Genomic DNA, 25,264 nt, shown 5'->3' with positions numbered 1-25,264 from the left:
ATATGGAAAACTACAATGCTCTTTTCAAAGTTTTTAAATTATGGCTTCAAGTCATAACCATCTAGGAATCATGAGAAAATGCAGCTCAAAGCCATGCTATCCTTAGCATATGCCTCAAAAAAACTATTTTTTAAAGCAAAATTCAAACTAAAGTGTCAATCGCATATCTTTAAAAAAACAACTCCTGTGCATGTATACTTATTTCACATTGAGATATGCCCAAAGTGATAATATAAAGTTATGAGGAAGGCCAAGCCTTCATAGCTTTCTTGATATATAGTCATGGGTTAGTAGTGGTTCTAGTTAACATAAAATAATGGGGGTTACTACGTCAGTCTCCACGTGATAGTGTTGTGGGTTGGATGGTTGTGCATGGAGATTTTTAGAGAGAACGTCAACCATTGTAGGTTGAGTATTTGGTGGTGTATGCTCTCTGAGTTTGTGGCACAATCTTCTCAGTTATTCTTGACTAGTTTCTCTTGATCACCCATGATGCCTTGCCCCTGATTATAATGGTTGCTACCAACTTCTCCTCAAGCATCTATAACATAAGTCATTTTCCTATAGTATGTAGCTATATTTTCTTTGCATCATGTAACTCCAACAAACCCAGTAGGCATGATGAGCTTTCATTCTTGGAATATTTTATTGTCCTACTTTACAATATACAATAGCTTTTAGTTTTTAGACTGTCAACTTCTTTCTCTTAGATGTTTTCTATTTTTGAGTTTAATTCAACAAACAATATTAGAGCCAACTTCATCAAATTGTCTCATGAAGAGTAGACAAATTAATTGGTGATAGCTTTATAGCATTGCAGCTCAATGTCTACTTGTATCTCATGGAGAAGAGTTTACGCTCTATCATCACCATGATAGAGAAAATTCGAGTAACAAAGATGCTAAAGAGGCACGCTAGAAGTCCACTCAGTGGGATGCAAGGAATGAAAAGGCCATGGTTGTTCTTGGCAGAGCGCCTAGTGGCAAAGATAACCATCATCTTGACTTATGTAAGTCTTCATGCAAGAACTGGGTTGTAATAGAAACCTTGTTTGGGTCTACATCAACGAATTCTAAGGTACTATGGAAACATGATATTTTTGGCTAAAGATAAGGGGATAAGTCAAGCTTGCAAAGCATCTTTGCAAGCTTCATTCGATTAGCAAGAACATGAAGCTTCATTTGATTAGCAAGAACATGGTCGACCTAGGAGTTTGGGTGAAAGAAGATGATACAAACACAATGATTTTTTCAAGCCTATCACTAGCCTATGATCATATTCTTAAGTTCTTAAGGGTAAATAGTGACTTAAATTTAAATGAGATTATCTCTATACTTTTGGATGATGAGCATCGGCATGAAGTTTATTCTTATGATGAACAACAAGCCTAAATCACTAAGGTAGCTATTGGTAAGAATTAATTTCATAAGAAAGAGAGCCATGACCAATTAAAGTGTACATATTGTTGCAAAGCAAGGTCATAAAGAGGATATTTGTCTTAAAAAGCATGAATAAATGAAAAAGAAGAACAAAGAAGCAACAAATCAATGGCAAATTAGTATGCAGGGCTGTGTGTGGTTGGACCACATGAGGATGATGATGACTATGCTCTTTAAAGGATGTAACAACTTAGTAGCATCTGAGACTAGTTGTCTTTGTCTTTGGGCTATTGATTTTGGTTAGCCTTTCAATTTTGGATGTGATGAATTGTCAAGTAGGGTTGGAAGACCCTTGATAACCACATAGTCTTGTCAGGGAAATTTCTTTGTGTTCATCCATTTTAAGCCTCTACTCTAACTTTGTTTTGTGAAGCTCCTTGTAGCGGTGGGTATTCACTAGTTTGTCTCATGTAGTGACATTTGGACAATAAGTTATTGTCATCCCTATCTTTAGTTTGAAGGGGTGTTTTAGGAAGGCCAAACCTTGATAGGTCTCTTAATATGCAGTCATGGGTTAGTAGCTGATTCTAGTTGACATAAAATAATACGGGCTATTAAATTAATCTCCACATGGCTGTGTTGTGGGCCGCATGGCTATGCATGGAGAGAACATCAAAGTATTATAAGAGGTAGAGTGTTTGGTGGTATATGCTCCCAAAATTTGTGGTGCAATCTTCTCAATTATTCTTAATTGGTTTCTATTGATCATCGATGCCTTGCTCGTGATAATATTGGTTGTTAGCTACTTCTACTCAAAGCATGTATAGCATGACTCATAGTTGTAGTATGTAACCACACTTGCTTTTCATGATGCAACTCCAACAAGCCTAGTAGGTTTAAGGAGCTTTCATTGTTATACTCTTTCGTTATGCTACTTTGCAATATAGATATACTTCATTTTTTGTACTATCGACTTAAAGCTCTGAGATGATTTCTATTATTTCATGTGAATAGTGTTCGAGTTCGACTCAACCAAAGTGTATTACAACAAGATGTAGGAAGCAACAAATATAATACAATTTATATTCAAAGTCATCTACTACTAGAATTGTAATAACTTAAGGTAGGATTCTAGAAAATCTAACTTTTGTTACAAGATTTTATTTATAGACAAACACAGTTGTTCATTCTTCTATCTTTGAAAAACTTATTCTTTGCACATATAATCATTTCACCTTGAGATAGAGATGCCCAAAAGTGACAATGTAAAGTGTCACATAACAAAATACAAGAAGCAACAAATATATTATAGTTTGTATTGTGGAATCATCCCAAATGTGGGCTCTTAAATGATGTTACACCTCAATTTGACAAATATGTTAAGAAAATTGCTACACCTATTACAACTTGAGGTAGAAATGCAAAAGATTTAACTTCTCTTTCAATATTTTATAGGAAGTACATGTGCTGGTTCTACTTAGATATGATTCATGAGTAGCTATACAAATTGTCTAGAACATAATAAAGGAAGCAATGAAAACATTATCTATGTACTAACAACAACAATGTTATATTTGTTGTAGATGCAAATATTGTCACTCTAGCTTATCTTATGACTTTAAACAAAAGTAAGTGTGGTGGTTTTACTCACTAGCAACTTGAAATACAAAAATGCAGCTGACAATGAGGTTTTACTCACATACAAATAAAAGCAACTTACATTAAGGTCGATCCAAGAAGAAAAAGCACTCGAAAACATATGAAACAAAAGCAAACAAGTGAACATTGTAGTTTATATGACCATGTATTGTCACCTTGGCAATCAAAACTTGAGACTTACACAATTATCTAAGCATGTAGGTAAAGAATAGACCTTTGAAATCAGCCGTCTCCATGTTAACGTCAATGAAAGAAGCAACAACACTCAAAAATATATTGATATGAAAGCAAACGTCTGAACGATCTCTATAGTACTGGTCCTTTTGTAGGCTACTCCTACTAATGAACATGGGAAGCATCACATATGGACAAGAAAATAATGCAGTAGAACCTACAATGTAGGCATAATAAGGCAACTTCCACCAACTCCCTTTGATATACCCCTTTAGAGGTCACACAAAAATACCATAAGCATGGATAAGTTTTACTTCAAATCAGAACATAAATCATGATGCACACATGTTTTCTACTTCAAAACATCTCTCACGAGTGGAGGTAGCTTCTATAGCTCTGCATGAGCTAAACATTAAACACAACAGAGCTAAAAATTACTTGATAGATAAGCATCATGGCAAGAATTAAAGACATGGGCCAACAACACACACAATCAACAAGATAAGAGCTTAAGAAGAAGATTTTGTTTAAACCATATGGCAAGCAAGTTGTTGATTATCCATAATGCTAGCAACTTTGAAGAAGCAAAATAGAATTCAAGACAACATTTTCAAAGTTTTACAGAAACACAACACACTCAAAAGAACTACCAACTACCAAGAAGAAAATCCATGTGGCCAATAGAAATAATTAGCATGCCTTATTCAGCTCCCTGACAAGTATCCCAACAAGAACATTGACAAATGTGCAAAGGAAGGAATGACCATCATTGAATTCGACCATAGGCTGCAAGCAAGGCACCAAACAATTGTTCTAAACATGTGAAAACAAATCAAAATGGACCTTTGAGTGTCTATTCAAACAAGTTGAAGTGTTTATAGTAGTAGCCGGCCTAGTATTTGGTCTGAGACACTCATCGCAAGACATACGATCCAGGAAGCACAATGTTTAGAAATAGGTCAGCTTAGAAAAGCATCTTGCATCTACAACCCCATCAATTTCTTCCCCCTCTTTGCCTCATGTAGCAAGGAATCACTCATGAGACAAAATGCGATTTGAATAGAAGAAATAAAGGTAGTGGTAGATGAAGTAGGTTTTATTGATGATTTGGCTAGCTACATATAGGTATAGACAAATCCGAATCCAGCTTGGAGAGAAAAGTGTGCAGAGGGTAGCGCCATGAAGGAGGAGAATCTTTGGGGGGCGCTACACTAGATAAGGAGGAGAAACTATGCAAGGTGATGCTACCTCCTACCTATGTCTTCATTAAGAGAACTAAGTCAATGACCTAAAATGAAAGCTTAAACACATTAAAATCTAGGATTGGATTAAACACTAACCACAACCTTAGCAACCAAAGACAAATGAGTTCCAACATCAGACCTAATTCGAAAAAAAAAACCCCAACTTCCATTGAGCCTTAAGGGCTTATGAGGAAATGAAAATTCGGTGCCAAGGTGGAACGTTGTCCTCCGCCTTTTTTTCCCATCCCACCCCCTTCCCCCTCCCCCCCCAAAAAAAAAAAACGATGAGCTCTTAAGGTCAGTAGTTTTGTGGAAAAAAGGACTTTGTGAAGCATTTGAGAGTTGAAAATGACATAAAATCCACATTTTTACCAAATATTATGATATTTAACTTGGGAAATTAAAATTTTCCATAAAAACCCCTTTCCCATAGTCATTTTGGCTTCAGTAGGCCCAAAAATGGGGAAAAAGGTGGGGGGGGGAATGTTCAGAGAGAAGTTTTATGTTTGTGGATGTGGGAATCTTCTTTTCTAGAACTTTTCACGTTTGAACTCCAAAATCTATACTATATCTAATTGACTTTGTTCTCTCTTTAGAACTCTCTCTCTCTCTCTCTCTCTCTCTCTCTCTCTCTCTCTCTCTCTCTCTCTCTCTCTCTCTCTCTCTCTCTCTCGCTCGCTCTCTACACATGCCACTTTGACAAATCTCCTAGAAATGATAGTTTAAAAAAGGAAGAAAAAATTCAAGAAGTGGCACAAAAGGCTTGCCACTTGGTTCTCCCTCCAGCCTTGCCCAACATTCTCCCACCCAATGCCCATTACTCCACCCATTTTTGAATTTTGAAGAAGCTTGTGATCATTCTAGAGAAGGGTGGTGGTGACACAATGCACACGGATTTTTTGTTGCTTCTAGGTTCATTGCTTCGAGGAACTAGTTACGATCATATTGTGATGTAGCAACGCTCGAGTCATCTACTAGTGAGGGAGTACGTACTAGTGTAACTAAGGTTGGTTACACATTGGCCCTCGCCTAACACAAGGACGCCCGACACAAGGACGGGGCATGGGGCTAGCGAGGTGCCTTTGGAGGCACAAAGGGAGGGGCTTTCATCATCATGGGCAACCACCATCCCCTACCCAAAGCCCACCCAAGCACGGGTGTCAAAACTAGAACACATAGAGCCTATTGACAGTTTTAAACCCTCACCTAGCTAACTTAGAAGTGCTCGGTTTACTTCCCAACCCAGTGCTATGCTCAATGAAGATGCTTGCTCTTGCAGTCCTAAGGTGAGCTTGCTCGGGTGCAAAACAAATGCCAACAAATAAAACACTCGGAGGTTGGGGTTAGCTAGCGGGGGAGAATTGTATGATGATGGGAGAACATCGAGTTATCATACATTTAACACTTAGACAATGAAGCCTTCAATGAAAGAGGCAGTCAATTGCTCATCCTTTAAATCAAATTAACTTGATATAACCGAGCTGCCTCGCTTGTCCCTAACCTATCAACTCAGGTTAGAGGAAGAGAACTCGACATGCTACTCTCTTCCTTGCCTACTACAATCAAAATAATTGCCTTTTAAAAGAGTGCACGCTTAGTGCGCCAACCTCCATTTAACTATTGGTTGCATCACCGCAATCAACTACACCTCTACTACAAAATGGGTGGTAGACTGCCGCCTCCACTGCTCCTCCTTCCTAATTGAGGCCAACCCTAGATGACCACACAATTGTTAGCCTAACCCGGGGCTAACATCTATCCTTGGCTATCCTTACCCGTGTCCTCATGGATTGGCAGGGATTAGTCATTGCTCGAATGTAGAGGCTCGTGGATTGAAGCCTCATGGTCACCGACATCTTCTACGAATGGTGGGAGGTCAGGGCAAATGGGTTGTTGGGATGGTTTAGCTTCATCTGTAGTTGAAGAGCAAAGAGGATACCGTGTGGCTTGGCATTAAAATGATGCCCCCTTGGTGGCAAGGATATATGTTGCTTTAGTTGATAGGGGGTCGCTCGGGTTTGGCAAGCCAGTCCAACATCCAAGCCTCGACTATTGAGTCTTCGGATGGAACTTCAATACCCATCATCTCAAAATTGGTATGGTACCATTTCACCTGGCTAACTCGCTCCTATCACTTGATACCCGGATCCTTACACAAGTCGCATATATTATTGTGCATGGATAGAGCCTCTATTACATAACTCCGTATTAGTTGCTTGAGTTCCCATAAAAGTTTACCATAGTAGACAGGAAGCTTGGCTATAGTAGGTTTTGGTAGGTATCGTACTCGTGCAAGAATCAACCTGCACTCAGTTTTAAAAATGTTGTGCTACCTCTGAGTGTGCTCCTCTAGAAAATGATTGAAATCTCATATTTCCTTGTCATACACGAAGACAATAGGCTGTACAGGCTCCAAATTTTTCTGGTGCATAGAAGGTACAATAAATACTTCATATGCCTCAGGCTACCAATAAACCCTGTAACGGATGGGCATCTCCTCCTTGCCCGAAATGCGACTCAAAACTTCCGTGGTGGGCATTGCAGCTGGGATACCCTCAACCAGCAAAATTGGCTTGGCTTTTGCTATCTACTTTGTCTGCATCTCCTTATTTGCCATCTCTATTGAAATTCAAATTTGCACTGATGCATCAAAACTAAAGTCCATTTGTGTCACCTGCTCAGTGCTTATTGCCTAGCCGTAGTGCCTAGCCGTAGTGGAGCATAACAAGAGCTTGGGCCATGACTCCTTCTAGCCCCTTAGTTTGTGAAGTACTTCCCCCAACCAAGGAAGGCTAGCTTGAGGTACACACCTACTTGCTTGGAATAGACTCTCACAGCCGACCAGTTTAACCATCAGCATCATTGTTGTCTGGTGGTTGTTGGTGAGGTAGGTTGTTAGGATGTTCATCGAGCACTTGGAGAAGGCGGATGAGATGTTGGAGTTGCTAATATTTTGTCCAGCCTAGCCTGCAACCTCACATTCTCCTCTCTTAGTGCCTGCCCTTCTGTTACGACCGCCTCCCTTAGATGCGCATTCTCCTATTGAAGGGCCTCAAGCTGATCTCGAGGTACCAGCTACTGCCTATCCTCGAAGACCTTCCTTTATAGGCATCGCAATGCCTACTTTGGCTTAACATTTCTCTTGGCAATGGTGACCACATTTTCTTGGGCCTTGCTTGCAACATCCTTCAACTGCACCACTTCACACTGTAGATTACTAAAGTATGTCTTCTACTCTATGTGCGTGTACTACAACTATGCGTGGGTGTGAACTTCTTGTTTGCCTACTAATTGCTCCTACAAAGACTTACTTTTGGCAACCATGTCCCCTTCAGCTTTGGCGTAGGTTGGCAAATTGTTCCTCAAAAAACCTAGTAACCTCCTCTTGGTACTTGGCTTGCAAGAACAAATTATACTCAAGTACCTAGGGAGGAATCCAATGGTTGGCCAACTGATTAAGTGCTTGCATTGCATGGACCATATTTTCTCTGAGCACTTGCCATTGACTTTCTGTGGTAGCCAGGTCCTGATGTTCTTCTTTAATATAGGTAGCGGGTCCATGGGAAATGGCTCCATAGACATGAGGTGTTGAAGGGGTGAAGGGGGTAGAGCAAAGTAAGAGGAGCGAGTGATGTACCCCCTTGATGCTCAGCTCGGTGTGAGGGCTCTGCATCACTCGTTTGGACTTCCTGCTTGTGTGGTTCCCAGTCCCCTGTTTCCCCACCTTCCTTTCCTTCTACTCATAGGTGCCCTCCGAGCTCTCTTGTTGCTTGTTGGAGGTGCCCTCCCTCCTATTTGTCCTATTTTGGCTCGGAGGTGCCCTCATCATTGCTCCCCTCTGGCCTCTTGTCTCCATCCTGTTGCCCGGAGGGCTGCCCTCCCCATTGTTCTAGATCCTGCTCCTTTTCCTTGTCTCCGTGTCCCTTCTCTTCCTATTCCTTGCTTCCCTGCTCACCCTGTTGCTCTTTTTCTTGCTCATCTTCCCTTTCATCTTGCTTTTCTTGTTCACCTTCCTGGTCCCCTTGCTCCTGCTCCTACTCCCACTTTTCTTGTTCATGCTTGCCTTCTTGTCCTGGCTCTTCCTACTGAGCTCCCAATGGCCCTACTCCATCGAAAGGTAATGTTCCTGGCCAAGGCACACAACCAGACATTAGTTGATGGTAGATCATGCATAGATGAGGACCAAGTCTGTAGTGGGTCTCGCCCCAATTGATTGCTCAGAGTTGGTTCTCAAATGCCTTCTCAAAAATGGAGAACCAATCTACCAAAACCTGTGGTGATTACTCAAGCCATGTACTGTCTAGACACATAACCCATGCTCTGTTTGAGTCCGATGAACTCAAACAAGAAAATGCATGTACTTCATCCTCCACCTTGTTGATTAAGTACCCCTCTGAGGATGAATAGTTACCTCCTTCGAAATAAGCATCACAGCACTTGGCATCTGCCAACTTTTTAAATTAGAGCACTGCTTCAATCAAAAGGCCTTCTTCAAGAGAACAGAGGTGATCATAACATGTGTGTCATTGATGGCAAGACAATGATAGTCCTCGTCATAGGAATCCAAGATCTCCTCTACAAGCTCTTCATCATACACATCGATTCGTGGTAGCTCAACGAACTTCAGGAGTTAGTTAGCCTCTAGAATGCCAGTAAGGACATCATTGGAGAAATCTTTGATTGGGTGTGGGGGTGAGATGCAAGAACTACATTTCCTCTCTCATTTATGGATGGCTATAGTGGGTATAATCAGATCATAGTGGCTCCAGAGGATCAATCCAAAATTGCTTTTATGGGGTGCGCATGCAACCAAAGTGATGCCTTTTGGATCGAGAAATGCCCCGTCAACCTTTCAAAAGTTTATGGTGGAAACTTTATGAGATTACCTCACTGAGCTCATTGCAATTTATTTAGATGATTTTGGTGTATATTCCTTGGATATTGATCAATTGGGATATCTAGAGAAGTTTTTTCTGAGATGTAGACAAGTGGGTATCTCTTTGAATCTAGCTAAGAGTGTGTTATGCATCCGAATTAGTGCCATGTTATTTCTAAGGATGGAATTAGAACCAAGCCAGGTAAAATAAAAGCTATACAGTAGATGCCTGAACCTTAGAATTTGACGTCAGTTACATTCTTTGTGGGGTTTATCAGATTTTATCGCAGATTGATCAGGGACTTTGCCACGATTATGGCACCCTTATATGAATTGACAAAAAAGGATGCTAAGTTTGAATGGAATGTCATGTTGACTGTGGTTTCAATGATTTGAAAAATCAAGCAATGGCAACTCCAATTCTCATACAGCTAAGGCGGGATGTCATCTTCCATGTGCATGTGGATGCTTCTAGCCATGCTTTGGATATTGTTTTAGCTCAGCCGGATGGTCGATTGGACTATCCCATATATTATGCTAGCTGATTGCTAACACCCACCGAGTCAAACTATAGCACAATCGAGTGAGAAGCTTTGGGAATGGTTTTTAGCATGCAAAAACTAAGGCATTATTTACTTGGTAACCACTTTGTGTTTTATGTGGACCATCAAGCTTTACTTTATCTTATTAACAAGATTGCCATCCAAGGATAGCTTGTTCGTTAGATGGTTCAGCTGTGCAAGATTTCAACTTCAAAATTATTCATAAACTAGGCAAGAGCCATGTGGGAGCTGATTGTTTGTCTAGGTTACCAACACCCGAGCAAACACATGGAGTTGGTATGGAATTGCTAGATGTTGAATTGTTTGCAATTGATTATTGTGAGAATGAATATGCTAAGTTGGTCGATTACTTGTCTAAAGGCACATTTCCTGAAACCATGCTTCAAGATAGCTCTAAAGGCTTGGAAATACACTCTTATTGGTGGACTACTCTATCGACAGTGTGCAAATGGAATTTTATGCCGTTGGGTGTTACCACATGAACGAGCTATCATATTGTAGGAGGCTCACTCAGGTCTAGTTAGGTGGACATTTCTAAGGGAAATTAACTACTAGAAAATTGTTACATGCAGATTATGGTGGGAAACATTATTCAAGCATGCTCAAACCAGGTGTATGCAATGTGATGTATGTCAACGCACTTGGGAAAGTCATTAGCTAATCAATATATGTTGTTGCAACCCACCAAGCCATGGGAAGCCTTTCAACACCAGGGTCTAGATTTTTGTGGTCCAATTAAGCCCGCCAGATTCACTTAAGTACATGCTCGTCCTTATTGATTATGCTACTCATTGGGCAGAAGCTAAGGTATCCCAGGACAACTCGGCTAGGAGCACAGCTAAGTTTGTTTATGAAAATATCATGTGTAGGTATAGATGCCCTCTGCAACTTGTCCGTGATCAAGGGACGCATTTCCTCAATGATGTGATGCAATTCCTCAAGCAGGAATTCAAAATCCTGTATACAATTTCCACTACTTACTATGCTTGTGATAACAAAGAAGTTGAGTCAACTGACAAAACATTGAAACTCATTCTCACAAAAACCATAGAGTCTACTAAGTGTGAATGGGACACCAACCTCCACTCTCATTTATGGGCTTATCGTACTACTTACAAGGTAACTACAAATCTTACATCTTTTGGTATGGCCTTTGGCTTAGAAGTAGTTGTTCCCTTAGATTTTGTTGTCCCAAGTTTTGAGTTGCTGTCGAGCATCATTTAGATGAAACAGAGGCGATAAAAGGGCAATTTTATTAGTTAAGCCACCTAGATGAATTACCCCTCTGAGTTGCCTGGTCACAAATGGTGATATAGCCTAGAAGAAAAGCCTGGCACGATTGGCATATTGTGCCTAAGCACTTATAGAAGGGTATGCTTGTGTTACTCTACACCGCTAAGTTGGGGCCTATCAAAACCAATTTTACATTGGGATGGAATGGACTCTACCAGTTGGTGAAAGTTTTTGACAATGGGACAGTGCAACTCACAAATTTGGAAAGTAATGTGTTTTCCTAGTTTAGAATGGAATCAAAGTTAAGCCATACTGGGCAACGAGTTCTTCAGACATACAAAACTCGGAAATAAATAACTCGGTTGACAATGCCTTGGTAAATTTTTTGAAAGATAGTGTGCCAGCTAGCTATTTAATTATGGTGGACCAAATGCATCGTGTTCTGCCACATGGCATGATTAACATTAAGGGTTTATTGATGCAGACTCATCATGCTAAAGCAAGGGAGGCTCATGCAACCATTGATTTGATAGGAACTACAGTTGCAGATTCTGATTGACTACATTTGGTCAGGAGCTCTACTACTCAAATTCATTTGCAAACTCAGTATACTTCATCATCATTGTCTTCCTCATCTTCAACATCCATCTCTGTGCTTTCCTTTGCTACCATGTTTACATTTTCAACATCCTCTTTGAGCTTTCAATTCTCTTCAAGCCCATTTGTTCTTAGTTTCCAGCTTTTCCTACATCCACTTTCTTTCTCTCTTTCAAGATGCGTCATCTTTGTCGTGATGGGACAAAGTGGATGTAGCCTACACAGACTCAGAGTTTGCCATTTTTCTTAGGCACAACTGCAATAGGAAAGAGCCAGCTAGCCATCACTGTGGTCTATGGCATATAAAGCACATAAGAGTTGATCCAACTCGGCTTTGACTTGCTTGGCATAGTTTGCATTCATTCTATACCTTTGCTGACGTATTGGTTTAGCATCTGGCACTAAAGGCATTTTATGCTGACATAGTTTAGGAGAAACTCCCCTTAAATCTGTGTACTGTCCATGCAAACACATCCTTATATTTGAAAATTAAATGTTGTATCAATCCGAGTTTCTCGGTAGACAGATTGGCACTTACCACTACCATGGCCGGGTGTTCTTGTGTTCCAAGATTCAATTATTGTGTGGGTTCAGTAACTAACTGTTTAGTGCCGAGTCGAGTAGCAGTCACCAACCCTTCAATGTCTTCAATGAAATTGCTCCAAAAGAAATCCTTCTGTTAAGCAATCTCCTCATCTATCAACTTCCACTTGATATCTGCAATAGCTAATTGAAAAATGTCTATCTCACCAACAGGTAAGGCATGTAACTCCATTAACCAAGACTCAAGGTCTTGCAAGAATGGACCTTTCACTTCTAAATTCTTAGGGTGACAACAACTCAAGACTTTCTGCGGGTTAGTCGGTATACACACATCTTGACCATCTGTCTTGATAGTCATTTCTTCTGTACCCCAATCATGGAGTATGTTTGCATTATATTCAGCCAGGATCTTCCCAATAAGATTGGGTAGGCATGTTGCTCCATTAGCAATCACAATGAAGTTGATTGTATAATAGATGCCGCCTATCAAAATGGCTACATCATGCAGCATGCCTTGGGATCAATTGGCCATTGATCTGCCATACATATTCAGACTGGTGATGGCTTATATGATTTAAACTTCAGCCTCTGTGCAATATCTTTAGAAATTATATTCACTCCTGATCCTCCATCCATTATTACACCATGCAATTTACTTTTTAATCTTGATAGTGAGATGACTAGAACTTCCTCATCAACTATTGGAGTATCGATCACATGCATAGTAGCTAAGGAATGCACTTCCTTTGGCTGCTCGGATGACTCCTTAATTTGATGAGCAAAGAAGTCATGACAATATGGGGCTATTCACATTAGCTATGCAAAAATCAAACTAACTTGCATGTTCTTGAATGTTTCCCATGCTTGGGCTAGCTTTGTGCTAGTTTCCTGTGGCATATCTGATTCTGCTTCTTTAGCGCTGGGAGAGTGCTAGCTTTCAAGGATTCTCCCTGCTCGGTAACAAAGTGCTAGAACTCCTTGGGCATTTCAACTGTTGGAGTTTTCCCTTTCAACTCTGTTGCCATCTTTGCTGCCTACTCCTTCTATGCCTTCCAATTGATGTCTTTACCCAAAGCATCAGTGTTTTTAGTTGTTATTACCGACCCTTTTGGCCAAGTGATTACTTGAGCATCAACCATATCTAGCAATTTGGCTACAATTGCTTGGCATTTTGGATCTACCTCTTTCCTTTCCATGTTATTCTTCAAGAATTTCAAGTGCTTTGCCGAGATTGGACAATCAAAACGCACATGATTTTCTCCACAACAGAAACACTTGATTTTAGATAGATCATACCATTCTTACCCTTGTCTTTATGCTCAGGATGCGGTGGTTTGCTGCTTGGTGCTCTGTTATTAGTCACCACTTGGTTTGCCTGACACTTGGCAAATTTTCCCATTAAACCAACAAATAGACTCATATGGCCAAATTTGGTATAGGTATTGCAGTACTTAGTCTTGCATTCCTCTTCCACATGTCCACCTCTGGAACACCTATTACACCACTTCTCATTATTACCTGGCTTATCTCGAATGCCCAATTATTTTAAGGCCTTCTTTAGCTCAGTTTTTAACCTATCCTTCTTTGCTGGAGTCTCCTAAGTATCACTCTCAACATACTTCTTCTTCACCTTTGCTTTTCTCTAAGGCGACAACTCGGTTTAGCAGTTCCTCATAGGTTTTAGTTGGATTGACTATCTTTGGCGTGCGTAGATACATCCTGTGATTAGCATACTTGTCATCTGGAACCGTACTCAATTGATTGATAAGAGCTCTCATCATAAGCACAGAGTCTTGGATAGATTCTCCCTTGTTCTGTTTCAGCTCACTCAGCTTTGTTCTCACATCCTCTTCATTAATCTCCTGTCGAATCCTTTGCAAGAATGCTTTGGACATGGCATAATAGTCGCGAAAATACCCAATCAAAAATTGATTGAACCACCTTTGAGCATTTTTAATTAAGGTACATGGAAAATAGTCCATATACTATTCATCTTTGTTGCATCATTGATGTGGTAGACACGCAAGAAACTTTGCACTATGTAGATGATTGTAAGCATCTTCATCATCTGTGCCTTAGAAATTTTGGAACTCTACCTTAATTTTGGAGCTGGACTTAAACTTTTCTGCTCCAAAAATCAAGTATGCAGGTCTACCACTCGGAAAAACTAACTTGATAGCTCCCCCCTCTTATACTCGCCTTCATAGTTGTGAGGTCGCTATAGGCTCCTCCTGCTAGCTTGGTTAGTACTTTCTTTGGGCCTCAAGGGTACAACTTGACATATACCTGTCGGGGTTGAGTAGGATCTCTATGTGTTGTGAGAGGAACTTGGGCAAACTGCCTGAGCTGCTCCTCATTTACCTTGGACCTATAATGGTGCGTCTCTCCATCAAAAGCACGCTTGTCTTCATGAAGATGGATTCATTGTCCATTAGTCATAGCCAGTCTGGTGGTTTCATACCTTTCTCGATGCACTCCTTCTGGGATGATGGCCGAGCATTGCTAGAGACATTCTCGTCACTCTTTGAGTTGGTCTTCATGCTCATTTTGTTGTTCTACTGCATCTGTTCGAAGATGAGTGCTTAAACACCATTTGTCATGATGGGCCTTCACCTGCCAATTTTCTAGAATGCCTCAGCCCATCAACACCATTGTTCTGAACTTTTGGCTCTGCATAGAGTCAACTTCCACCCCTGGGGTAGCGTAGCTGTGTCTCTCTTCTCATGCTCGTCGCTCCTGTTGGACCATTGCTTCTCCAGCCTCCTTCGAGCATTGAACTTTGGTTCTAAGATTGCTCCACTTTGCATAGTTGGATGTAGCCACTGCCTCTAGCTCAAATACTCCTCATGTCTTGCCATGTATCTTCTTTGTCTCTCTAAGCGTTAGTCAAAGACCCATCCGAGTAGTTTTTGTGCTCCACGCCTTGGTCTTCAAACACACTACCAATCGATGCCATTCGTGTAGAGTTACTTGAATAAATTTCTTGTAATAGCCCATGACTCCCAGCAGCTGTTTCACTTCGTCACAGGCTAACATGAACTAGCATTCTATTGACACAGCTTACCAACTCGGTTCTCTAATTCTCCTACCTTGATAGCTCATCAACTTGGAATTCACTCGACCCTTCCCTAGCAAGATCACCAATTTGTTGATGATTTTGAACCCTCACCCGGCTAAGTTAGAAGTGCTCGATTTACTTCCCAACCCGATGCTATGCTCAGTGAAGATGCTCGCTCTTGCAGTCCTAAGGTGAGCATGCTCGGGTATAGAACAAATGCCAACAAATGAAACACTCAAAGCTCGGGGCTAGCTAACAAGGGAGAACTGTATGATGACGAGAGAACACCAAGTTATCATACATTTAACACTTAGACAATGAAGCCTTGAACCGAAGAGGCAGTCAATTGCACATCCATTAAATCAAATCAACTTGATACAACAAAGCCGCCTTGGCTTGCAATGAACACTCCCTAACCTATCAACTCAGGTCAGAGGAAGAGAACTCGGCACACTACTCTCTTCCTTTGCCTATTACAATCCAAATAACTACCTAAACCACCTTCTTAAAGAGTGTGCGCTCTGTGCGCCAACCTCCATTTAACTATTGGTTGCATTATTTCACGATCAACTGTACCTCTGCTACAAAATGGGTGGTCAACTGCCTCCACCGCTCCTTGCTCCTAACCGAGGCCGACACTTGGTGACCACACAACTGTTAGCCTAACCCGTGGCTAACAAAGCCTAATAAAAAAACCCTCAACATAGACCACATAAGCTTAAATCATGTTCTTGTATAATAAATGTGGGACACTTTATTGATACTTTGTCCATTTGGTGTGTAATCTCCCCCCTTCACTCTTGGGTAGGGCAAGGCAGTGTGCAACCAGCCTAAAGCGCTAAAACTATGAATTTCAAAGTTTGCAACTCAAAACATAATAGTTTTAAGGCTTTTTAGCACTATAGGCAATGCTCTACTCTCACTTTTGAAGCAAGATGAATTATATTCAGCTAGCCTACCATGAGGTCTTTGTCCTTATTGTCATGTAGACAATAGAGTGGTCAGACCAGTAGACTAAATTTGTCCCATGATTGAAGCAAGGGATGGGATTTTTGTCTACCCAAATGTGGTCTATGCTTGAGCCATTGATTGTTGTTGGGTCGTTGATCAATTGTTGCATGTTTTGAGATCGCATGAAGGCTCTTAGTCTGGTTAGCGAGGAACTTTGTTTGCGCCAGCATATGTTGAAGTCACCAACGATAAGTGTTGGAGTGTCCTATTTTTTTCGACAAAGCATCGATGTTGTAGGAGTTCGTGGGTGCTTGTAGACGTTAATAATGGCTATGTTTGCGTTGCACAGCATACGTAGGATAGTCAGAAGACATTATGCACCATTCTCTGAGATTGAGTCCTGATGTTGAAGTGTCATGTGTTGTTTCTAGTATATTGTGATGCCTAGGCCAAATGCTCCACGAGAGTGGTTAAAATTGAGTATATTAATGTTCTGATTGGTGTTTGTGTGGAGCACTTGAAGGCATAGAATTGTGGAGCTATGCATGCTTTGGCAGGCAATGATGTCTTCATGGTGTGCGTTGAATGATCTAGTGTTGAGTAACTACAATGAATATTCTCCAGGGCTTGTTGAATGAAATATTTTTGGATTGTTTGCCATGATCTAGTCATTGTAAGTCGTTCGATTTTGGCTAGCACAGCAAGGTCTAGCTTGATGTGCCTGGTTTCCAAAGGGCAGAGCAAGTACAACGATGCTGGCTCACTAACTCTTGAGAGAGCTGTGTATACAAGCCCGTGCGCTTTCATGTTTGTTGGATCGAATGCGAGGGCTTCCATTGATAGTCCTTACGCATGGTGGATTGTTTGTGCAAATGCTGGCTGGATTGGGAATTGCTTTCTGCAAATGGTGTTGAGTTGATTTTTCCCGACCTGGAATTCTCTTGATATTTGCATGATCAGGGTCCATTGCTTGTCGATGCCACTATTGAATAGTGCAAGATGTGAAGCTCTTGTGCTCTCGCCAATGCTTGTGTTCGAGAACTGGACCCATAGCACTGGTGTTTTGTAAGACAAGTCAGCTGTTTTGAAAACAACATTTGCATCGTTGACTAGCCCGTCAGCTATGTCCAGATTTCTTGAGCAAATTTCAACGATGCTTCCCTGATTTAGGTTGAGTTCTGAGTGCAACCCTATGTCATCCTCACGTCTGATGGTATTCATATTGTTTTGCTACATGTGTGATGTCTTGTGTCTTTTGCCTTGATTGTGAAAGTTGTTGTCTTGATGCTTCAAAAACTACATGATTGTGTTTGTCCTTTGCCACGTTCGTGTAGAAGAGATGAGGTGTTGTTTCTCTTACTAGAGGTTGTCTATGGTAGAGGGCTTTCAGGTACGTGATGTCATTTTCAGTTTGTTGCCCTATCTTGATACGATTAAGAATTCGTAAGAAGATAGGATCTATCTGCTGCATTGGTTCGACCAGTTCGTAATACATTACATTGTCTTGCCAGACAGATGGTGCAAGTGCTAGCGTTGCTCCTTTGCCTGAGGAAACCCATGCATCTTTTGTCGGGCTAGCTTGGCAAAGGTTGCCACTGTAGAAGATGAGATCAACACTGCCGAAGGGCTGTGTATGGTTGTGCTTGATCTCCCGCATTCGCATGTCACACGCTATGAATGTGTTGATTCCAAGTAAAGATATTTCGTCAATCACGATAAGCTTGACTTCTTTGTATGCTTGGGACAAATTTGCAAAAGGTCCGCTGACAAGCTTTTGTATGTGCTTAGCAACAAAGGCAGGTTCAATGTTGAGTGTATGGTTGTGCCACCTATATTGGATGCTGCTTTTCTCGTGTAAGCTAGTAGTAGCACCCTTGGCAATGTTGTGTCGATTGTCTCATCACGAGAATAGTGCCTTAGGAGTACTTGGACTAGCAAAAGCAATGTGAATGTTTTGCCGGTACTTGCATTTGTAGATAGGAACAATGAAAGTTGTAGCTAATCATTTAACCATTTTCTCAAGAAAATATCTTCTAGCAGCAGGCGTTGTTCTTTATTTAGTTTACGTACCTGTTCATGGTACACGTGATTGGGCATGACGTGGTATGTGAAATGTGCGCCAACGTTGAATGACGGGGGCGTGGTTAGCTCCCGTTGGAGGTCAAATTCTGTTGTGCCTACTAAAGGAGCTTCATGTGAAGGGACTGTTACAGATGAAGTTGTGGAGAGCTATTGGCCTGGTGGTGGCAACAATTGCTTTGTGAATTTTGACTCGTTGCTCTCAATAGTTTGTGTATGTAGTTCATAGAAGGCGTGCCATGTTGGACACTCATCTTGAAGGCAATGTTCACGATCGCAGAAGGGCATGTAAAGGAGGCACAGCTCATGGTAGTAGTTCTCGAGGTCTTTCTTCTAGCTGTAGTCATTGAAATGTATTACTCTAATTCATTTTTGTTTCTTTGCCCTTGTCCCATTGGTTGTGTACGTGCTCACAAATTCCACTAGGCACAAGGAGTATAGTGCATCGTGATGTTTCAAGTACTTGGCGACAATGTCGTCAAAGAAAACATCGTGGCTTGAAGGCTCTAGCTTCTCAAGCTATATCCGATGCTTAAGTAGGAGTGTTCATTCCTCTGGAGGACTAGTGTTGATGTAGCAAAACTCTCGTGTAGTGGTTGATAATGGCAAAGATAATGATAGGTATACAGCCTGTTGCATGCTAATATGTTGTTTGTTTATCATGGCATTGCCTATCTTCCTGACGCGCTCATTTGTAGGGGCATTGGTTTGTAGACATTGTTGGAATGCTTGCTTCATAGCTTCTAATGTAGTTTTGTCAACCTTTGTCATGTACGATGTGCAATATGTAGCAGCACTGTGTGCGTTAAGGACGAATTGAATGTCAGCATCTGCTCCCCACAAACTTAACAAAGTTGGGTTGAAGTTGTTTGTCCAAACATCTTTTGGGTGTCTTCTTAGAAATATTGTAGGCTGCGAGATAGTCGCTCATAAAGCGAGCAAGTATTGATCATCAGATATTGCGACTGCGTGAAGAAATGTGTCAAAATTTTCTTGCTAGGTACAATCATTTTCCAAAAAACTGCATATCTTTTTGTACTTGTTTTTGCAACTTCGACGCAAGTTAGCGTCATCAATGCATTCTAGTATTTTTGCTTGTCTCATCGATGGCCAAGAGAAATGGAAACGACATGTGTTGCCCTTTTTCTTATAGGTGGCTTTGTGTCTATGTTGTTGGATGTCCCTAGGCTCGCAAGTGAATAGCGAAATGTTAGTGTGGTAATGTATTTGTCAATAAAATATTATATTTCTTGGTTTGATGCTTCTCCATAGATTGGGCAGCCTCGACCCATAGCAGGCCAACTTCCTCTATTTTGGAATTCTGTTACAAAGAAGAAATCAACTATGCGACCAAGTATTGTGCTATCACTCTTCAAGAGGCGTTTCAAGGACTAGAATTTGTGGACGTATTATCTAGTGGTAGTGACAGGGTCACTGCATACAAGCTCTCTTAAAGTAGCAGTATCAATACTTTCGATGGGATGCATTGTGCTGCTTGCTAGCCGATGGAGACATTTAACTAGTGGCTCCCATGTTTTCTTTGTGGATGATAGGGTGAGGAAAAAGCATGGTGGGATGAGCTGGCGGAGCATGGCGAACAAAGTTTGTGCTTGTAGTCAGCCGATGTTTGCATATGCATGAAGTCGCGGAAGCCTAAGTTCGATTGAAGGAGTCGCTCAACGTTGGTGTCCTTTGCAACATCTCTTGCAAGAATTGTCTTGCCTTGTAGCTTGCCCTTTCTCATCCACACCCATGATGATGACAAAATTTGGCCAACAAGCATTTTCATGGTTTTGAAGAAAGAGGTTGTCTATGCAGTGAGAGAACTGTCTATCCTTGTTGATAAGCTCCCAGCGTGAGATGTCTTGGTAAGAAGTCCGATCTGGTATCGTGTATTGTCTGGGAAAGCCGTAGAAGAGTGTTGGGAAAGCAAGCTATTCACATCGAACATCTTGAAAACACTCATTGGAGTGAAGCCTTCTGATGGGGCAACACATATTGTATTATCCTCAAAGTCGACCACTTATTGTGCTGTGTAAAGTGTTGTTTCTACAAAGACGAGCACTCACGATTAATCATGGACATGGCATCATCTATTGTGTCATCGATGTTATTGGCAAAGACTCTTTTCACCATTTTTGCAGTAGATCACACAGTTGTTAATCAACGATGCAAACGAACAACGTTGAAATGAAAAAGAAAGTGGAAGAGAATCGTAATATTGCACCACGGTGGAACGTGTTATCAGCAGTGTCCATTGATTTTGCAGAGACCGCACGAACCATCGAGTTACTGCTTCCCTCACAATTTGCCATTGCACAGAAAGACAACCAAAGTACGAGCGTCAAATGAGCTCCAAAGTATACGTCCGATATTCTTTTATAGTCGATTTCACAGGCAACACCTCCCTGGAATATGTTGTCGGATCTCTATAAAGAGATCAAATACTCGAGATTCCTAGACCTTAATATGGTATTGTTCGATATCGTTTTGTTCACCTGGACTACCACACATCAAAGGCGCCCCGAATAGAGAACACCTACGAACAATAGCTGCATGCGGGAGAAATGGGAAGCCCATACCGTCTTCTGTCAAGCATCGAGTCCATGTGCATGCCAGGGTCTATTGCGAGGACATAACAAAGTTTGCGTGCGAGGAAGATGGAGCGTCCATGGTAGAGACGATCAAAGATGGAGCATCCATGGCAGAGACAATTGAAGACGATGCATGCAAGGAAGACAGAGACCCTACATGGAGTAAAGCAACAAGACGACCGGTGGCTCAATGGAATAGAACATGACGACACGTGTACCACTCGTGAAACAAGGCCAATAACAACTGTGAAAATTCGATCTTTTTGGGGAATTTCTTCTAATTTTCGTTCGTTAAAGATGATCGTCTCACTAAGCCCTTCCACGGGTCAAGCCAAAAAGTGTCCCTTTTGCCGTGCGGCTCCTCCCCCATATCCTCCTTTAGCCCCTCCCTCCCTCTCTCACGCATATTTTTTGTGTAATCTCTCCCTCTCAAAACTCTCTCTCTCTCTCTCTTTCACACACACACACACACACACACACATCTTTTTGGCCTGCCATATGTGGTTGCCTAAGTGAAGCCGACGGGCTTTTGAAGAAGCTCATTTTTCCACGGGATCAGCGCCACGTGGTAGAAATCTTTCCCTCCACATTTTTAGCCCCCTCCTCTCTCTCTCTCTCTCTCTCTCTCTCTCTCTCTCTCTCTCTCTCTCTCTCTCCGCCCCCCTCCCTCCGAGTCCCGACTCCCTCTCTTCCTTTCTCTCTTTCTTCCTCCTCTGGGGCAAGCCTATTGAATGATACATATCATTCATCTTGTTTAGTGAAATAAAGACGAATGGTTCCTCTAAGAAAAAGGGGCTTCCAGTCATAGGTGCTGCAAAATCATCCCATTTATTTTGACGATCATTTGAGTTTAGCAGAACTTAAGGCAGAGGTTGTACTGGCCTTGCACTGACAGAAGCATTAAATTTCCCATTTCCCACAAAATCACAACCGAGTGTCTTTATAGACCAAGAGGAGAAGAGAGGAAAGTTTGTGGTGAAGATGTTGCAATTGAAGCCACCTGCTTGGGCTGATGAATTCCTCATCATCTCATCTTCATCCTCCTCCTCCTCTTCTTCTTCTTCTTCTTCTTCTTCTTCATCATCATCATCATCATCATTTAGCAGCTCTTCTTCCTCTGCCTTAGCCCCTTCCCCTTCTCCTGCTTCTCCCTTCCCTCCCCCTATTTCAGACTTGGTTTTGTCCCTCACAAATCGTCGTCTCTACAGAGAGATTGCCCTCTGCCTCCGCACCGGCCTTCACGACTCTAAGGCCGAGTTCTCATTTTTGCGTGTCAAGGGACTCAAGATATTGGCCAAAGTCCTTGCTGCCGTTGCCAAATCCGACACAATGATCCAGCTCTTCCAGGAGAGCCAAAGCGATCGGACGTTGCAAGGTTGGTCTTGTTTTGTTGTGCTCTACATCTTACCAAGAAATGCGAATCTCTCGGTGGAGGGCAGTCCCTTCGGTACAATTCGGCTTAAACATTGGACGATGGGCTCTGAAAGACCAACGTCATGCGCATTTCTTGATTCAAAGGCTGCCGTTTTGAAGAGCATCGAACTAAGGAACTAGGTCGTGACACTGATTGGGTAGGTAGCAAGAATAGGAATCCACTCTAGGCTACACCTTTTTACTTACGATTGGGGAGCATTTCATGGGCATGCAAGAATCAAAATACCATTAAAAAAAAATCCATTGAGGCTGAGTCTATGGCGAGTAGAGACCGTGTAGAATAGAGTGACCCCAGGGTTTGGGGTCATTTGTAGGGCTGAAATGCCCTTCAAATACCCGACCAGTCTGCAGACTGGCCCACTCAGTTCTTCAAAGTTATGCAGCCCAAAATACCCCCCTGGCTGTCAAGTGGCAGGCGTCCGTGATGATTGCACCTTGTTTCTGCTCTACACCGACCAGCTTCTACTCCAAACAGGTCCTGGATGCTGCACAGACTGTTGCAGCAGGTTGCAGCCTTCCTTGCAGGTCCAAACCTGCCCACCGTTGAGCAGCCCTTGCTGCTGGACCTGGTCATAGTTTTTGCCCCACACATGGGGCCCTCTCTCCACAGTTCAGAGCTTGTGCTGCACTCCGGCAGCCAGGTATTGCTGCTCATACTGCCCACATGGCAGTTTGCATGCTGCCCATGTGGCAGCCCTGCCTTGCAACCCAAATGTGCAGCTCTCAGACCCTTAAGGTACACCTCCCACATGCTCTCCTCATTTGGGGGCTCACAGGTGGGGAGATGACCTAGATAAGCCCAACAGATGAGCATGGTCAACTCACACAAGCTTCCTGGTTTCCCAAAAAAAGTTACATGGAGGGGGAGGGGTGTTCTACCCGAGCCTAATAAGACAAGTTTTTAATTTGAGAGCTGGCTTTCTGTGTAGGCACAAAACACTCACCAGACATTTCATCAAGAACTCTTTCCCCCAGCGCTCATCTACAGGGTCTTCATCAGGAAGAGCAGCAGCAAGGAGTGTCCATGGAGCCCTCCTATGCAGCCCACTGAAGCCCTAGGAGAGCACACAGGCTGAGAGTGTTTGAAGGTGCCACGAGGAGGTAGGAACAGTCCTGGAGTCACAGGACTGTTTGAAGTTGCCATGAGGATGTAGGAGAACAGTCCTGGAGTCTCATGAGGATGTAGGAGAACAGTCCTGGAGTCACGGGTCCATATATAGGCAGCACCCGGCTGCTAGCTGGCGGCACACTGTGTGCACATTTTGTATATGGTTTTGGGGCAACACATATTACTGTTTCTACTCTTTCTCTTGAGAATAATTCATGTACTAACTGCACATCTCTCTCTCTCTCTCTCTCTCTCTTTCTACACTAGTTACATATTAAGGAAAGAAGTTGGATTTGAATTTAGCATGTGTGATTTCCTGGGCATACTCTTTGTTTATCTTCCACTGCGGGGAGCGTTGCTGTAGCCAAGTAACATCCACCTCTGTCTTCTAACATGCTTTCATCATATTGAATGGTTACGTCCAAACAATAGGCGACTTTCTTTGGCAAGTCTCTCCTCCTCCCCTTATTTTGGAGCCTTGCAATGCCCATAGTAGCATGGCGGTTCACTATCATATTTTGGTTCATGGATTCATGTTTTCATTTATGTATGGGAGCATGTAGGTCTTTCTTGATGAGATAATTGTTACTTGTGGTTTTGGTCTCATGATCCATCTTGGCTCTTTGAAGGTTTTTGTAAAATTCAGACAGCAGGAGATAATTGACACGACCTTGCAAGATCTGACTCTATCACTAACCAAGAATCTCGTCCTCAATCCAACCATAATCATAGCGCACATGCCTCGATCCTCCCGACCACCCCCGAGCACGTGGGCTACAGCTCGACTCATCCATAGGCCCATATCTAACCCAGGCGTCCCATACCACCTGAGCCCGTCCAAAGGACCTTCGATACACTACCTATGATCTGCCATGTAGATGGCGAGAGTCTCGGCGTGGGTCCAAGCCCTCTCCATCAGATGAGGAGCGCTCAACTGATCTACACAATAGCATTGGCCCTCCCTCTATATAGAAGGAAACCCGCTATAGATAGCACAATGCTATGAATAGCTCCCTCCATATAAAGCGAGCACTATATATGATTTAATCTCTATATATAGCAATCTCGGCTAAAAATAGCCATCCAACCCTATGCTATCTCGTAACCCACGTTCACCTGCTATCCAACCCTAGGTACACCATGCACGACATACTCCCCTTCCTCTAAGAACTCACTCCTGAGTTCACCAGAAAGCCCGAAAACTCTCTGTGAAGATGAGTCAATGCCAATAACTATACTCTGACTATTAGTTTGAGTGTGCTATACTTTCCATGAGATTCAAATCAAAGAGAGCCTAAGGCCAAAGCCACAATCTTTGATAACCAACCCAAGTAAATCTCTCAATCTAAACAAGGTTACGTATTGTCGAGTAATCTCCTCGAGAAATCAAGTAACTCCTGAATCCACAGAGTTAGTTCCGTTGACATATCCGTACACAAGCATGGTAAAATCCGTACCTGAAGGTAAATGATTCTATCAACCTTATCTATTGAGTTCTAACTGGGAATTCGCAAAAAAAAAAAATCATATGCTTAATACTCTTGAACTAAAAAATCTTAGGTTGAGATCGAGGAATCATTGTTTGAACAACCCCATCAATTGAGCCCCTCGAGGTCAATTTCTAGGTTTCAATTTCTATCAACCCTAATTTCTTGAATTACTTAGTATTCAGAAAATTCCTGAACGGAATACCCTTGTAATTCAAATTCTTGGGTTGAAATACATGACAGACTTTCCATCGCAGAACAATTAGGTATCCATCTTTCCAAGTC

At 42.0% G+C, this 25,264-nt stretch overlaps 1 protein-coding gene across 1 annotated transcript in view; it reads left to right on the top strand.

The window, feature by feature from the left end:
* The first annotated feature begins 21,772 nt into the window (after positions 1–21,772).
* ISI1 (binding protein) overlaps positions 21,773–25,264 on the top strand; it is a 29,985-nt gene continuing 26,493 nt past the window's right edge. The window contains exon 1 of the mRNA XM_087370331.1: positions 21,773–22,325. Within this exon, the coding sequence (XP_087226457.1) occupies positions 21,932–22,325 (394 nt within the window). The 5' untranslated portion in view covers positions 21,773–21,931. The remainder of the gene's footprint in view (positions 22,326–25,264) is intronic.

Source organism: Dipteris shenzhenensis, chromosome 32 (assembly GCF_047967505.1).
Source record: "Dipteris shenzhenensis isolate YYH24624 ecotype China chromosome 32, Dip_SZ_1.0, whole genome shotgun sequence".
NCBI classification, from domain to species: domain Eukaryota; kingdom Viridiplantae; phylum Streptophyta; class Polypodiopsida; order Gleicheniales; family Dipteridaceae; genus Dipteris; species Dipteris shenzhenensis.
The sequence above is the reverse complement of the archived record's forward strand: the minus strand, read 5'-3'. Positions and strand labels throughout refer to the sequence as shown.